At 37.0% G+C, this 16,428-nt stretch overlaps 1 protein-coding gene across 10 annotated transcripts; it reads right to left on the reverse strand.

Moving 5' to 3' along the window:
* Positions 1-2,919: 2,919 nt before the first annotated feature.
* On the reverse strand, positions 2,920-15,839 carry LOC105185988 (putative mediator of RNA polymerase II transcription subunit 26). 10 transcript variants are annotated; one of them, XM_019842726.2, is made up of 11 exons: positions 15,602-15,839; positions 13,922-14,057; positions 13,041-13,169; positions 12,766-12,932; positions 12,458-12,674; positions 9,486-12,299; positions 9,016-9,396; positions 5,918-8,476; positions 5,048-5,168; positions 4,607-4,860; positions 2,920-4,083 (listed from the first exon to the last, which is right to left on the reverse strand). In XM_019842726.2, exons 3-11 carry the CDS (start codon positions 13,165-13,167, stop codon positions 4,025-4,027), a joined length of 6,699 nt encoding a protein of 2,232 aa, XP_019698285.2. In that variant the 5' UTR covers positions 13,168-13,169; positions 13,922-14,057; positions 15,602-15,839; the 3' UTR covers positions 2,920-4,024. The 10 variants fall into 10 exon arrangements, with proteins under 10 accessions (XP_019698285.2, XP_025160035.1, XP_011144197.2 ...); XM_025304250.1 differs by having other exon boundaries at positions 4,607-4,866; positions 6,062-8,476; positions 15,602-15,838; XM_011145895.3 differs by having other exon boundaries at positions 4,607-4,866; positions 15,602-15,838.
* Positions 15,840-16,428: the final 589 nt, after the last annotated feature.

Raw genomic sequence — 16,428 nt, forward strand, 5'->3', positions numbered from 1 at the left:
ACTATATTTATACATAAACGGGCGTAAAGTGATCGTTCGTTATTGGCATAATCACTGTAGATTGCGCGGAAATGGTAGCATGTAAACTTTACACCGTTTTACGAACCACAACGTTAACACCAATTATTTATTGAGCTTCTCACACGTACACCACTTTTTCAACTGCGTCAACAGTCAACGACATCGTAGTCAGCATCTGATCTTTGGCGCATTATTACTGCTCTCCTTACATTACATGCATACATATGCAATTACACGGCATAGATACTTTAGAAGCTCCTTAATTATGCGAGCGCGCTAAATATTCACTTATAATTAAGATATTTATATTTACACACAGAACTTACTTTTGTTTGTATAGTCTATACAATCATATAAATGTAATATTCCGTGATAAAATTGTAACATAATAATCCCTAGCCTAACTATCTAATGTGAAAGAGAATATTTTACATCGAAATTATACAATCAAATTTTTCCTCAATTATATTTTGCATGTTACTATGCAACATTAAATTACTATACATATACTTGCTTCCATTTGCGTTACATGATACGGTTCACATCAGACACACGAGTCATGTACTTATCTTTTTGCAGATTTATATACAGAGTTTGTAATTTCCCATCCGAGTAAAATAAGTATGTTATTATATATACAATATATGATCCAGTGTGTGTCTATAGAAATAAATTCTGATAAACAAGCAATATCCTAATTAAATAATTTAAATTAATATTAAAAATAGGAACGGATTTGATGAAACTATAACCCAAGAAGCAGTCTCTTCCTTTATATGTTGGGTATATAGATCGATGAAATTCTTTCCTATTTTAAATATTATTAAATCTAAGTATGTGTATGTGTGTGTGTGTGTGTGTGTATATGTACACATACACATACACACTCTCAATATTATAGCGTGAGAAAAGCAATTTCTATCAAAGTATCGCCTGGTAGCCATCAAGCTCTTAAGAGAAGCATTGAATAGAAAATGTTTATATATTGTGTAATTGAGCACTGCACTTATCATATTTTGTACGTGCTATATTTGTAGTAAATGTAACAACACACAATCTTTCTACATCATACATTTGATTTGTTACTGAAAAAACAGAGGTTTGTTTAGAATAACACACATCGAAAATAAACAGTAATCGAAAAACAAAAAAAGACTATTTAATTTTTTAATATATATTAGTGGCATCTACGTATTCGCAATAGTAGAACAATTTACAAACTTATAACCGAATATTTCAAATAGAACATGTTAATTTGTTGAATTTTCCTAAGAAGCTGTTTACAAAGCATTTGACATTAATTTTAGAAAATTGAAGAATATCTGCAAGAATATAATTAAGACGAACACTATTACAATGTTTACCGTTGAAATAATTTCCTAAAAAATTTCCCAAACTTTCCTTATGAAATTAAAAACAGTGAGAGGGGAGAGGCAGAGAGAGAGAGACAGAGAGAGAGAGAGAGAGAGAGAGAGAGAGAGAGAGAGAGAGAGAGAGAGAGAGAGAGAGAGAGGGGGGAGAAGAGAGAGAGATGTTTGTTACTAAATTGAATAACAAATGCATATTTCCATGAAAAATGTGAACAGTATTGTATGATGACTACTGCAGGCTCAGCTAGAACTTTAAATTCTTTAACTCCTCTCTGTATAATTTATATTTATACAATATAAAACTAGATTATCTGTGTGTGTGTTCACACGAAAACAATAATCGAGATATAAATCACATACACAGATATATAATCTTGTATATACGTATGCACATATACTTCAATGCAATTTTAAATCTGTAAGAAGAGTTATTAGTATCTTAATTATACATGAACCCGAGAGAATAATTAATAATAATAATCATGATGCTTACACGACTTCGATTATTACTAATTTAATAAAAATTTAAACAGTTCCTATATATACAATGAGAGGTGCTTTGTCTATCTTTACAAGAAATTATTTACAAAATATATTCATTCATATATTACTTATATATATATCAAATTAACATTGTATCAATAGTTTTCTTATAATAATTATTCATATCTTCACATATATTTATGCAAGTTTCCTCAACGTTCCGTTCTCGTTTTATAAATAAAATAAATCCGCTTTAAAAGTCCTATATTTTTTCCGACCTCTGCGATATTATACTTCAAGACGAACTTTTTACTGAAAGACTATGTTTACTAAATGAAAAACAGTACAATTACAATAACTTAATTGCTAAACTTTTTGCTGTACTTTTAATGCAATTAAAATCATATATATATATATACACACACATATATGTGTGCTATATATATATATAGACACACACACACATACATACATACAAATATATATATACATACATATATACATATATGTGTGTGTTTTAATACTCTTCATGATGGTATGAAATAATAATGTTCTGATTTTTAGCAATTTTTACGTGATGTAATTTTTATCATACTTAATAATATATACATATTTCATTTTCTGTATATATATACATATATATATATATATATATGTATGTTTTTGAAATATAATGGCAAAAAAATGGAAGGTCCTTTGCGATTTTTGTGAAAATTTTTTCATATTTATTATTTCAACACATAACGTGAATAGTTTTAATGTTCGAAATTAATAATTATAATTTATCGTGTAGTACGATTACCTAATTATTGACCGGATATTATCATTTTTTACAACTTTTACGTAAATAAGTACGAAAACAGTAACGTACTGTATCTTAATGTGCATACGGTAAAAACTAATTTGTTGTATAAAATCCATGTACTATTTTATATGTACGCATATATACAATCGTAAAATAATACATGAATATTTTTATACTAAATAGTTTGAACCATACGTACATATACATACACTATATAGTATTTATAGCAAAATTAATGGATATATAGCAAAATTTCAGAATAAGTGATATATAATAAATAAACCATGTACATATAATATAAATTGAACATATCTAAACAGAGTCTATCAGCAAAGTCGTCAGAATAGTGATTTAAATCCCATCGATTAGTTAATTTGTCCACGGCAAATATACATATTTCACTTACGGCAGTACAGTCGGATTCATGTTTGACGTTTTAAATTTGGACTTTCTTTTACCTTTCTTATTTTGTACTGATACGACGAACGAAAGAGATTATAAAAGCGAAGATAATTTCCGTAACACAAATGGTATAAGTTTCGTTTTCCTTAGATGCCACTAAAGCTAATTTTATATATCTTTTACACCTAATATCCACAAGTCCGCAATTATCGCATTGGTAAAAATGCTACTTTGCAATCAAAATTTCTACTTACGATCATTAGAAAATTGCACATCGAATAATGAAATTTAGTACTTTCGAATAGAATGAAACATTGGGCTGGTAAAAGAAAGTTACATACAATGTCTCGGCAGTTTTGAGTTAGTTCAGTTACTTAGATCATAGCATAATGCTTGAGCAAGTCAAATCTGAGTAACTAAACCTTGCTGTTTAGGAGTACAGCATGAATGAGAACGCTAGACGGTGAAAAGAAAACCGAGTGATGCATTTTATTTTATTGTTTAGTTATTGGCTATTCTTAAACATTTAAGAACATAACAATTGATAATTGTTTGCTAAATGTACAAAACTCTTTTTAAACGTTGCAACAATATAATGCTTACTAATTACGATCTACATTCTATGAAAGAAGAAAAAGAAAGAGCAAACTTTAAGAATAAAGAAGAACAGAAACTGGAAGGTATTACCACACGCATAATTAACTTAAGGTTGGGCAACAAATGTTACAGCATAAAATATTTTCACACCGTCCAGCACTTCTTTTGACACAATACTCCTGGTACACATACAGCAACGTTGTGCGCTAGAGTGACGCATACAGTTTCACCAGGTGGAGTCCAGCCACACGGCGATCAAATACCCATTCATGTCACATTTATAATTAGACAGATAGGCCTTGACGAGCGACGGTAGCTAATCACTGTCAAGGTCACTTCCTGAAGGTCATTTGTTTTCTCGGGATATTCGTCTCCGTTTCGCTTGCTCTGCTGTTTCTGCTGTTACTAAAACAATGTTCCCGCTGTACGAGGTGTTCTCAATTAAAATATGCAAAACATATATTTAAAACTATAATTTGTTTTATCTATTATTTATATATATATATATATATATATATATATATATATATATATAATGTGTGTATGCGCGTGTGTGTATGTGCTTGTAGGTGTACAAAATTTTAATATTTAATAAAAATTCTATCGTATTTTTAACATTTCATGCTGACAATTTAGAAAGAGTTCAAAATAGTATAAATAAAATAGATAAGCAAATTTAAACAATTAAATTTTATTATGATGATGACAATGATGATGGATAATGATGATAATGATAATGACGATGATGATGATGATGATAATGATAATGATGATGACAATGACGATACAAATAACAATAAAATATAATAATAAAATACAATAATAAAAGTAAGCAACATGCCTGATAAATTGACAATTGCAAATCTAAAGATCAAGCGCAGTCATGTGCTTTTCGGATGAATTATCCGAGAATAAATAGACTACGTACCAGCACTACTACGAGTTTTCCTTCTGTTAATATCATCCGAAGATCTAGACGCACCCCTAGTATTGCTTGCTGGTGTAGCTAATGGTGAAGCTGTATTCTGCCGTACAGACCTTCTTGTTGTTACTTCGCCTATGGACTCGTTGCTGGACACGGAAGTGCCCCTCAATCTCTCTTTCCCGACAGTAACTGCCGCCGTTGCCGCCGTTGTCGTGCTCGGCTGCTTGGTGGTTAATAAACGGCTCTCTCTTTGCACTCTATTACTGGCATTGAAATTTGATATATTACTGGAATTAATTTGACTGCCAGAAACAGCTGTGCTTAAACTTGCTTTAAAATAACAAAAGTTTATTTTATGTAGCAAAACTCTCAAATCTCTGGCAAACTGTTTTTTCATTCTTTCGAGCACGATCGCCATTAAAAGAATGCATCAGTGTTGCTTACTTTTGATCTTTAGGCTTTGGGGAAGCAGCGGATGTTTCATCTGACAATCGTATTCTTGCTTTTCCTACCGACTCAATCAACGGTTCGTCATCAGACGAATCTACTTCTACCACAATGGGACCTAAAAATATAAAAACGCTTATGTCACATATAAGTCTGGCCCAAGTATGATAGATCAGACAAGTATGGAGTACGAGAGACAGGCGAATTTAGAATTAGAAGCACACGAGTGAGATTGAGAGGTAGCTGTGTGTCAAATATTGAAGTATTCAAAATGCTATCCAACCATTCTGATCATTTAAGTCACTATGTTTGCAGAGTTGACAGCTATTGTTATAAGCTTATATTTTCGCAATTAGTTAGATAAATTGTTGATATGCATCGACATAATATGAATTTAAACAGTCCTGTTTTTGGCAGTCGTTGTTTTGCTATATTATAAAGTCTATAATATATATACAGGGTGTCCACCTACCGCATTAGCTGATAATGAGAAATTCCTTAATGAATTCGGGGTTTTGTTAGCGAAAATTTGCTGAGAGACCACTGTTTGCTGCAATATTTTGATATACATTTTTAAATAATTTAAATAATGTAAGAAATTAAGTTTTTTAACGTTTATATCACTGGATACATAATCAGGCCTCCCACAAAATTCTCGCTATACTGAGGAATTTTCATGCAACTCCAAATTCGTCAAAAAGTCTGTCATTAATATTTAATGCGCTAATAGCTAAACAGCCTGTATATGTAGAAAAAATATAGTTGAATAAAAAAGAAAAAAATATTTAGAACGTAAAGTATAAAAAAGAAAAACAAAAAATTAACGAACTCAACTACTACAGAGAAATAGTAGCATGAAATAAACACCTTTCTTAGCCTTTGTCAATATGTTGAACCCCTTCTTTGATTGCTCTTCCTTGCCAGGTACTTGTTTCTTTATAGAACCAGCCTCTTCTACACCCATGCAAGCTTTAATAAGTTCTGCAACATTCTCTGAGCATTTCCGTTTACCTGGTCTTGGTTGTGGATCGTCAGCTGTGCTCGACGCAACGGAACTCTCGCTCTCTTGCCTTTTCCGTTTCCCTATTTTTATTGTCGCATTAGGAGACAGTTTCGATACTCCCAGTTTCGGACTTGCTTTCGCGTAGGGCGATATACTACGACGTTCCTCTAACTTATTAGGGCCGTGAGGGCTGCTTTTCGGTGTTTTCGCGATGTCCGGGCTGTTCAACTTTTGCGATCTGGTTCTCAGGGACCTCTTCTCATTGCTGTCATTCGGAATCTCTATCAGAAGCTGCTCCAGCAACGACTTCGGTGGTCTCTTGATATACTCTTCCGGATTGTTGGAGTTGAGCCTCTCCACGTAATGTCCCTCGTCATTGTCCTCTATACATATGACGTCCTGCCGACCCTCGAGCTCCTGTTTTCTTCTACGTTTACGCTTGAGATACTCCGCCTCACTCGAGTCCACCTCGGGATTCTGCGCAGCCGGACTCGGAGTCTCGTCCCGTTGCAGAACCACGGGATTGGAGTATGTATACAAGGGCGGTGTGATTCTGATGGGCTGCGGATCCTCGCCGAGTGGCGACTGGATACCTACGCTCAGCTCGTTTGAGTCGTTAACGATCTTCTTCACCAGGTCGTCCGCTACTTTTTGCAGATTCACGGAGGGCTCTCTGAGTGGGATCTGTTGGTGACTTTGTACATTGCATTTCTGGTTTTGTTCAGTACACGTCTCTAACTTAATGGGAGTGGTTGTACTCAGCGGAACGTTGCCGTTTTTTGAAATTTCGGACCGGTCAGCTTGCCTGGTATCGTCCACCTTTACGTTAACTTTAGATTCTACTTTGATTTCTGGATTGCAATTCTCGCCGTTCGCACAAGAATTATCCGTCGCCACGCCGGCACTGTTAGCGAGCACACTATCGAGCTTTACCGTTTCAACTTTACTATAAGCAACATGATTTTGTATTATAGGCACACCATTATTATTATTCTGTCCGTGAGGTTCGTCGCTTAATCTAATTGCACTGTTACTTTCTACAACCGCTTTCGTGCTGTCCTCAGATATACATTCCACAGCTCTCGTCTCTTCGTGCTTCGTGCTATTTGCCTTACCCTGATCATTTTGGTTAATAGTACACTCTAATTTAACGCTAGAACTGTCTTTATCAGAAAAGTCCTTCACTTGCTGATGCGCGCATTGCAATAAACTACTATCACTATCCATACTGCTTGTTACAGACGCTGTCACAACAGTCACCGATCCCGTCACCAAAGGACTGGGCACACTTTTGTCATTACTAGCCGCATCTAAACTAGCAACCAAATCACTATGTTCACCACCAGTTCTCGTAACTGTCGTCGATTTCTCACTAGATACATTCCCCTTCGTCGCGTCGTGTTCACCGGAGTTTGATATATTGCGATTCAACTGATTTTCAAGATAACTCGCTACAGACACAGGACTTAACCTTTGTGGGCCACTGGACTTGAGAAGTTCCGAATGGGAATTTGAACACATATCACTACTACTAGTTGAGGAAGGCACGTTCTTATTGGTGGTTGACAGGGCGGGTTCCCCCTGTATTGCGTTCTTGGCGCTGCTTTGTGTCACTGATTCGGTCGCTGGCCTATGCAGAGGAGACTCTCCTTGGTTTGGTGATTTCTCCGAAAGCGCATCCATCGACTCGATCCCCGAGTCTTCGCCACCTCCGCCGCTGCCGACTCTCTCTATATTTGCGTCGACCGTACCTAGCCCGATAGGTACAGTCGTATTTTCAAGCAATTTCTGTTTAACTTTTGCCTCTGTCACATTGATCTCGCCGATCGGCAAGGTTGGCTTGTTCACGGGCACCTCGACATTCTGGGTTCTGGAGACTTGGTCCACTGAGTTGCTCATTACCGAACTCTGAGTAGTCTTCAACAGACTGATCCTCTGCGACGTGTTCTCCATCTTGCTTTCCATCACTGGTCTATCGATCTGCTTCACAACATGATTCATCTGAATAGACTTTTTATGACCAAAGTTTTCGTTTGTTTTATTATGCCTGTTCATCACGGAATTCGCATCGCTCTTGACGAGCATTCTTGCATGATTCTTCAATTTCTGAGCAAAGATTTGATTTTTCACGGTAGCGATGGCGTTGGCCTTGTAACTGTCTATATCTGATTTACACTTAACGGGAAGTATCCTATTTATAGGAGGCTGGGAATTTTTCGCTGTTGCTTCCGTGTGCACAGGTATCTTGTTTTCCGGATTGTTAGGTGGGGTTCTGGAATCACTTGGTACCGACGTATTCGTCGATTTTAAACCAGAATCGCTGTCGAAGGATAGACTGGTGTTTGCTTTTATGCTTGATACCGCGGGACACTCGGGGGTTGTCTTCTGACTGTTGAAATGTGTAACTTCTGTATTCGGAGATTCTGTAACATATGTAAACGATAATTATGTAACAATATAGAACGATACAGACGCGTGCTACGCGTGTACAGGCATGCTATTTAATTTCGTCGTTGTATGTAGATAAACCATAATTAAAAGAATATACACATAAATATCATAATTTCAAGATTTATTTGCCAAAAAATTCTTTTAAAGGCTTTAAAGAGAACACAGCATAATTATATATATTTGCTGACCAAATACCATTTTTTTAATGTGTATTTGAATTTATTTAATAATAAAATTTTGAGCAAACGTCAAAACTTAATTTCCAAATAAATATAACAAATTTGTTCACCGATAAACAAACGTTTTGTGAATCCTTTTTCTCTCTCTCTCTTTTCCTAAGATACTCTATAGACCATAGAAGCTTTCGTCGAGTAAATTCTAAAGGGACAATAATAATAATAATAACAAAATTATAATAATAATAATTAAAAAGTATTCCAATGTAAAATAAATGGGACGAATTTATGTAGACTAGAATATACAAAATAAGAAATAAGAAATTAATATTTACCTCCTAAATGCAGATCTTTTTCATCCATCAAGCTTAATCGTCTTCTTTTATCTTGGTTCATTAAATCTTTCTTCACCCCATTAAGCTCCGTTAATCTAGGAGCAATACTGCTCAGCGAATTCGATTTTTCGATAGCCGATTTATTGATATCGCTATCACTCGTCCTTCGGACTTCGCCGACCTTCTTGACCGCGTTAAATTCACTTCCAATTAAAAGCGATTCCGGCTTTTTCACCGGTTGGGTAGTATCACTTTTGTAACCAAGCTTTCTCCACTTCGCTTGATTATCTAAAATTCTACCTCCCGACAATAGATTTTGTTCCCGATGTAAACCATCTCCGGTGTCTGATTTCTTCTTAGAATCCCTTCTTTTCGTTTTGCCTGTAATAAGAACACAATATTGTGATAATTAAGAAAAAAGAGAAAAAACGTAATTTAGTATTTCAATAATGTAGATATATTTCGGTTACCTCCTCCTATCTTGTGTTCTTGCGTGTGGTTTTGCACATCAAGGTCCACTTGATTCTTCGTTAAAGCTTGCGGAGTATTCAAAGATTGATTCGTAATCGCAGATTTATGTTTCGAAGGAGACGGTATTCTACTGTTCAGTGGTATATCATCTACGTCGCTGTTTTTACTTGAACTCGGTTTAATGATACTAGTTTGTAAACGTACAGCGTCCACCGGTAGCTCTTGTTTTAAGGCATTGGGTTTGGTTACAGCGGCTTGCAGCATGTTATTCATTTTGCTAACGGTGTTAGCGCTGTTTATCACCGTAGAATGAGATAAAGGTAATTTCGATGCGGATGAAGTGCCTATGATCATGCTCAGCGACTTTTTCTGCAGCAACTTGTTCCGATCAATGCACTCCTTCATCTTCTTCAATTTGCCTTTCCTTTTAGTCAGATCACATTCGCCTTCCTTCAGAGACTTCTTCTCCTTCTTCCTTTGTACTACTGAAGCGTTACGTCCTCTTAAAGAAATGTGTAATGGAGGCACTCGCAGTGGCTCATCACCGGTTCCCGAACTTGGGACACCAGTCGTAAAAATCTTATTCACGGATTTGTCAGCTTTCCTCATGGGCGGTGTGTTTACGAACGAGACGTCAACTTTATAAGCTGGCGTGACAGGCTCCGATTTTTCCAACTTCAAACGCAGTTTGATTTTCTCCCCGGGCATCGGGCTGTGCGCGGTTTCTCTGCCCGACTTTATACGGCTGTGCTTCAAACTACCTTCGCTAGCGGTGGACTTCACCGTTGTCTCGGAATCGGACTGATCCGTGTTCGTCGTCGTGTCGTTTCGCCTCGAGAAATTGCTGTCCGCGTCGTCGTCGGAGAATATGGAATTTGATCTGTCGTTCGACGGAGATGGAAAAGGGAAGAAATCGTCCTGATGATCTACTGCACTCTCCGGCTCTGAATCTGAACTTTCACTGGGCATTGGCTCTAAGTGTCCTGTTAGAGGATTAATCAGAAACTGTCGTATTTTCCCCGTCGAAGTATATTCCGGCTCCGGTGGGGGCGTCTCCTCGGGTTTCGGAGACTCCGAAGATTCTGTTTTGTTAACAGGTGGAGCAATGCTAGTAGTAGAATTATTTATACGAGACCCACATTGAGGAAAGGCACCTGAAACCTGATTTGAGACTGACAGACGTGTGGTGTTGACTTGAGCACCTTGTGGAATAGAACTGTTTTGTGCGTTCCACGTGGTCCCATTAGCATTGCCGGTAGGGGGTTGATAATTTCTGCTGAGGATATTCTGGCTTTGCCCATAACGAAAATCAGTGGTCGCGCTAGTGTTGATGTTGATGTTCTTCACTTGATTGTGATGTAATTGTTGTTGTATATTCGGAGCCTGATTCTGTTGACTTAAATGCGTTTGTTGCGGAACTGGTTGCCTCGGATAAGGCGGTGGAGTTTGTTGACGTTGACTGTTTAAGTAACTTAGCCGTTGTTGCGGGACGCCTAAGCCTACTGTCGAATGCTGTAGCAGTTGCGGATGATTCGGTTGTTGCTGAACAAGCGGCTGATTAGCGAGAGATGTAGTCTGCAACGTTGCGCTCGTATTCTGTTGCTGTAGTAGAGCTTGCTGCGTCGCCGAGACCTGTGGGATACTTTGTTGTTGATTTATCTGTTGCTGTTGCGTAAGAAGCTGTTGTTGTTGTTGTTGTTGTTGTTGCTGCTGCTGCTGCTGTTGTTGTTGCTGATGAAGTAGCAGCTGCCGTTGTTGCAAGGACGTTCTGATTTGTTGTCCATTCACTGAGTGCCTGGCGGGAAGCTGATTCTGCATCTGAACCTGCGAAGTCCGGTAAGCCAATTCTTGCCTAAGGGGAAACTTCTGCTGCGTTTGTACTTGATGTGTGTGTAAAGCAGTAGACTGCTGTTGCATCTGTCCACCGGCCGGCACTTGATGTACCGGTTGCGGTGGCATCATGCTTTGACCAGTACCACCAATCACGTTGACTGTATGTTGTTGCGGTATTGTCGACGGTTGATTTACATTGACAGTCGCAAATGCCGATGACGTTGTGGGAGCCTGAGGTAAGTCGGAAATGATCGACGTTGTTGTTCCGCCGATTAAATCCTCGTTTCTCAATGGATCCAAGTTTGGTGGCGATTCACCGGGTGACGGAAGATCTTTCCTTCTAACCGTGGGCTTTTTGGTAGGTCTCAAACGATTGGCAGGCCCAGAACTGTCTATAACAGCTGGTGGTAACATCTTCTGACCAGGTACGACGTTGTTCGCGTGTGAACTGGCGTCATTTTGCAAAAGATTCACGAGTAACGGACTGGACAGAGCGACTTGATTCCCACTGCCGTTCGAGCTCCCTGCTAAATTGGTACTGTTGTTTGGTGACAGACTAGATGTTGTAGCGATCGTGGACTTATACTGATTCGTCAACTGTCCGACGGTAACGACCGGTTGAGTCGTCGTGTGACCGGTCGTCAGTGCAGTAACTGTCGCCAAATTCTCCTGGGTGGGATAAGGGGGTGGAGGTTGCGTATGGTGCTTGAACTGCATCGTGTTCTTGATTGTTGTCGTCTGCAATTCACGATTGTGTATGGCTTGGGCAGCGTGTGCCATACTAGTGAACGGGAAGGGGCCGTTGTAGTTGCTTCTAGGTGATGCACTGGGATTAACTACTTGTTGGTTTCCTGAGACACCGACATTGCTCGCTGATGTCGACTGTACTGTTTTCGCGAGAAACGGTGGAATAGGATCACCGTCTGGGGGCGCGACTACATTCGGAGAACGAAATTGTGGTGTCTTCTCGGAAGATGTTCCTGAAAAACGAGAATTTTGTGTCAGATATGATTTGTACATATTTTATATATTATTCTTTTTTACCAGTTTTACCTTACAACTTATGGACACACATTCTCATCATACATACTCTCTCTCTTTCACTTATACATACACACACACACACACAAAAGCTTACCAGCTGCTATTATCTGAGCGACATTACGTAGCGCTGACGAAATGGTAGTGGCGTTACTAGGACCAGGCAAAGCTGTTGAAGGATTAGTGTCAGCAGTGGCTGTATTATTAGTAGCGTCGCCTTGTGACTTTGCTCCGCCATCTTGCGCGGTTCCCGAATGTAGCACTATCTCCTGTGCATCTCCTCCAAAACGACTGGCGATCCTCAAAGATATTACCTATAAAAAGTATAATTATAATGTAAATAGTACTTGCCCATATTATAATTCACAAATAACAGTGTGATAAAAATATTATAATATAAATTACCTGATCTCCTTCGACTTGGACAGAAAGTATACCAAGTTGTGTGAGTGTTGGAGAACCCTGAGCTGCTAACTCTCGAAGTCGTAGAGCAGCTTCTCTGGGTATCGAAAATGTTACCCTGACAGAGTTCCATGGTTCTACCTTGTCCACTTTCAAATCTTCTCCTTTTTCTACAAATCATATATGCCAAATATGGTTTATTTGCCAATAATTACTTAAATAAAAATTGTCACTTATTTTGTATGATTAAATTCTAATTGTATATTAATAAGATTTACCTTTGCTAAGTAAAGCTTTGAGACTGTCAACAATGGTGTCTAACTTTTCCGGAAACTCTGGGTCTCCAAGGTCGCCCTCACACGTTACCACCGTTTCAATCAGATCACCATCACTATCTGCCGCCATGACTGCAATATTTATTATTGATGTTATTTCAATAATAGTACAATAAAATAAAAAAGAAAATCATAATAATAAGAAATATAATGAATATGTAATATATTAAATGTAATATGAGAAGTACGTACATATGCGCGCGCGCGCGTGTGCGCGCGCGTGCACACATATACAAATGTTAATTATTCTACATTGGATACTAAAAGTTTATAATAATGGTAGTCATAATAAAATGAAGTTTTTTATAATAATAGTAAAAAGTTAAACTTTAATAGTAAAAAGTTAAACTTCAGAGTAATTTAAAGAAGAGCTATGAAGATCAAGATAGAGAGGTTAGGTTAAATATACAGGGATTCAGGAAATAATTTATCCTTATGAAAGAGTATGTTACGAATATTGGATCATTAGATATTGACTTAATAAAGTTGCTCACAAATTACTGTATACATTATGTAATTAAAATATATAATATGATGAGCAATTTGACATTTATATATATTTTTAATAATATATGTATTACTTTGTATATTACTTTATATCTTTATATATTATATAAAATTTTATGAAAAATAACTTTTTATAAAATCTATTACTAGAAATTGCAAATTTAATCTTAGTTTAAACATCAAGATACAAACTTATTTAATGATATTCAACAAACTTATCAATTTAAATTATACTGAATTTACACAAGTTTAATATAATACGTGTGTGTATGTGTATGATTAGGATAGACACAATATGTATATAATAAAATACATACCAACCACAAATCACATAACTACCCAGGGAGTCTAGGAACGCCTCAGGGTGTTGCTCCAATATGTGTCTGATGAGATGTTGTCTGTCAGTTGTACACCGACAGCTCCAAATCACACCAGCACTAATAATCTTGCTTACTGTTAGACAAATAAGGAATTGAAATAAATAGGCCATACAAGAAAACATACTTCAATAACATATTAAGATACATTCTCTTATATAATTATATATTGCATTGTATGTATACATAATTAAATATTGAGCGACATCATATGGTTAACATATAGGTAAGGCAATATATATAATTTTTGCAAGTTTACAACATAGTAAAATATATATAGGACATAATTTATTATAAATAAAGTATATCACTCAAAAAGCTAACATAGTAAAATATATATTCAAATATGACAAAAATTTATAATAGAAAAAAATAATGTTAGAAAAAAGTATAGGAAACAGTAAGATTTTAGAGATATTTTTAGAAATATTCTAGTGATGCAAAACATTTTTGTATTGTATATAAATATAAATGCATCAAATGTAAAATATATAAGACATAACAAGCAATTAAAAATTTTTGATCACTTTTGAGTCATAAAATTATAATAGCTTAATAATAAGAAAAAATGCAAAAGCAATATAAAAAATCATATATGTAATATGGCTAATACGATATAGCATTAATTAGCATATCAGTTTCCAATATATATATATATATATATGATGTATATGTGTGATGTATCTATGTATGTATATATGTGCTATGTGATATATTTTACAGAAGCAACATATTTTGTACAACAATACAGTTAATGCATATAAAATTATATTTATTAAAGGGATAAATTCTGGACTTATTGTAGGAACTTATTAAGCGTAAAAAAAGTTTTCCACGATTACATAGCATACAGATAATTATCTGATAATAATAAGAGGGTGGATGCTGTTAGTAATTGGGAAAAGAACAGTACTACTTAACAATCGGTACAGTTAATCACGCGAGAATGCCGAAAAAAAATAACAAAAACACAAGCGCATAAACAAAAAGTAAGGTCTAGAGGAATTACTAGGTTATAATTTGTGCGCGATTTCCGGGAAACCCGGATAATTTCCGTGACGTCTCCCGAGTGTCGGCGGCTCCTCGTTGTCGTTATTTCGCCGAACGTACGCACGAGCGTATCGCAAAACGGATCCCGAGGTTCGTCTCACCGTTCGCGAACAGCAATTAAAATCCTCTGGTGCACAAGCGGGGGCACCGAGCGCTCTACGCTTAGGAAATAGGTTATAGACCGCATTTTTTCGGCTGGGCGCGAAACGCGGACGAGCGTGTCGACGAGAATCGACGGTTTTCTAGCGTGAAACGCGCGTCCTGACGGGCGCCGTAATGATTTTCGGCGAAATACGGCATCCAGACCGTCGGACATCGGGGGGGCCACCATTTTGTCCGTCGGGGGAGGTACGTGAAGTGGGCTCAAGCATGCTCAAGATAGACCGTCAAAAGTCGGAGTCATTTTTATTTGGCCCGTCCCGCCGTGCCGTTACGCACGTTACGCGTATACACAACGAATGTAGCCACTTAGTGGGTGGCGAGCAATGCGGCCTGCCCTACGAGCCTCACTTCAGTCGTCGCGCAGCGCGGATTTGATACCGTATGAACACAGGAAAATTTCAACGTTACCCCATTTCTTTCCGACTCCGTGCGCGATCTCTCGCGTCCGTACAGCACGGAGGCACACCACCTGGACACTAGTCTTAACCTAAAATACACCGCGCGAGTCTTACTTCACTCTTAACACACAGCGCGCGGCAGGAATCGCGAAAAAACTCGACATAATCGCTAATATAAAGAGACAAGTCATAAAACGCCATGAACAATAACAAGGTGCCGCCATTTGCAATGCGACCAACTGACATGCGCAAATCAATCGCGCAGTGCATGCTGGGTATCCACGGTGCGCCATCTTGCCGATCGTTTTAACATATACGCCCTAACCTCAAATCTCGCCTTGAGTCGTTACTCCCAACGACGGCTTCCTTTCCGCTTCGGGATATCCCGCATTTCTTTCATAAATGCACTATTGTATATGCATATTACTGAGGCTTGACTATACTTCTACTATATGCCAAAATTAGTTTCTTCCATGTAATGCGTAGAATTTCGTTTATCACTAGAAAATAACTTCGCATTTTTCGTAATTGGATAAAAATGTTTAAACATAAAGGATATTGCAAAACTGCAAATTAAATAGGATGATAATGAAGAATCTGAATATTGAATAAGCGTAATTATATATAACATGGAATAGTGGAAGAATAAATAATACAAAAGATTCGTATTATTCATTAGACAGAAATATATAGATGATTAAACCACTACAATTAAAGAATTTTCTACAAAAGTATATTGCTCATATACTTTGTGTAACAGATGCAAGCCTTCCACGACAAAATTAATGTTTAATTAGAATAGAAATTGTGTGAATTAAATACATATGTAGTCAGCAA

This window comes from Harpegnathos saltator, unplaced genomic scaffold (assembly GCF_003227715.2).
Source record: "Harpegnathos saltator strain DR-91 unplaced genomic scaffold, Hsal_v8.6 scaffold6, whole genome shotgun sequence".
Lineage (NCBI taxonomy): Eukaryota > Metazoa > Arthropoda > Insecta > Hymenoptera > Formicidae > Harpegnathos > Harpegnathos saltator.

Coding starts and splice junctions, on each gene's coding strand:
- LOC105185988 (XM_011145895.3), bottom strand. CDS start 13,167: ATGGCGGCAGATAGTGATGGTGATCTGATTGAAACGGTGGTAACGTGT. Junction 12,933..13,040: donor CAAAGCTTTACTTAGCAAAG/GTAAATCTTATT, acceptor TATGATTTGTAG/AAAAAGGAGAAGATTTGAAA. Junction 5,169..5,917: donor ATTGACAAAGGCTAAGAAAG/GTGTTTATTTCA, acceptor TTATATTTTTAG/GTCCCATTGTGGTAGAAGTA.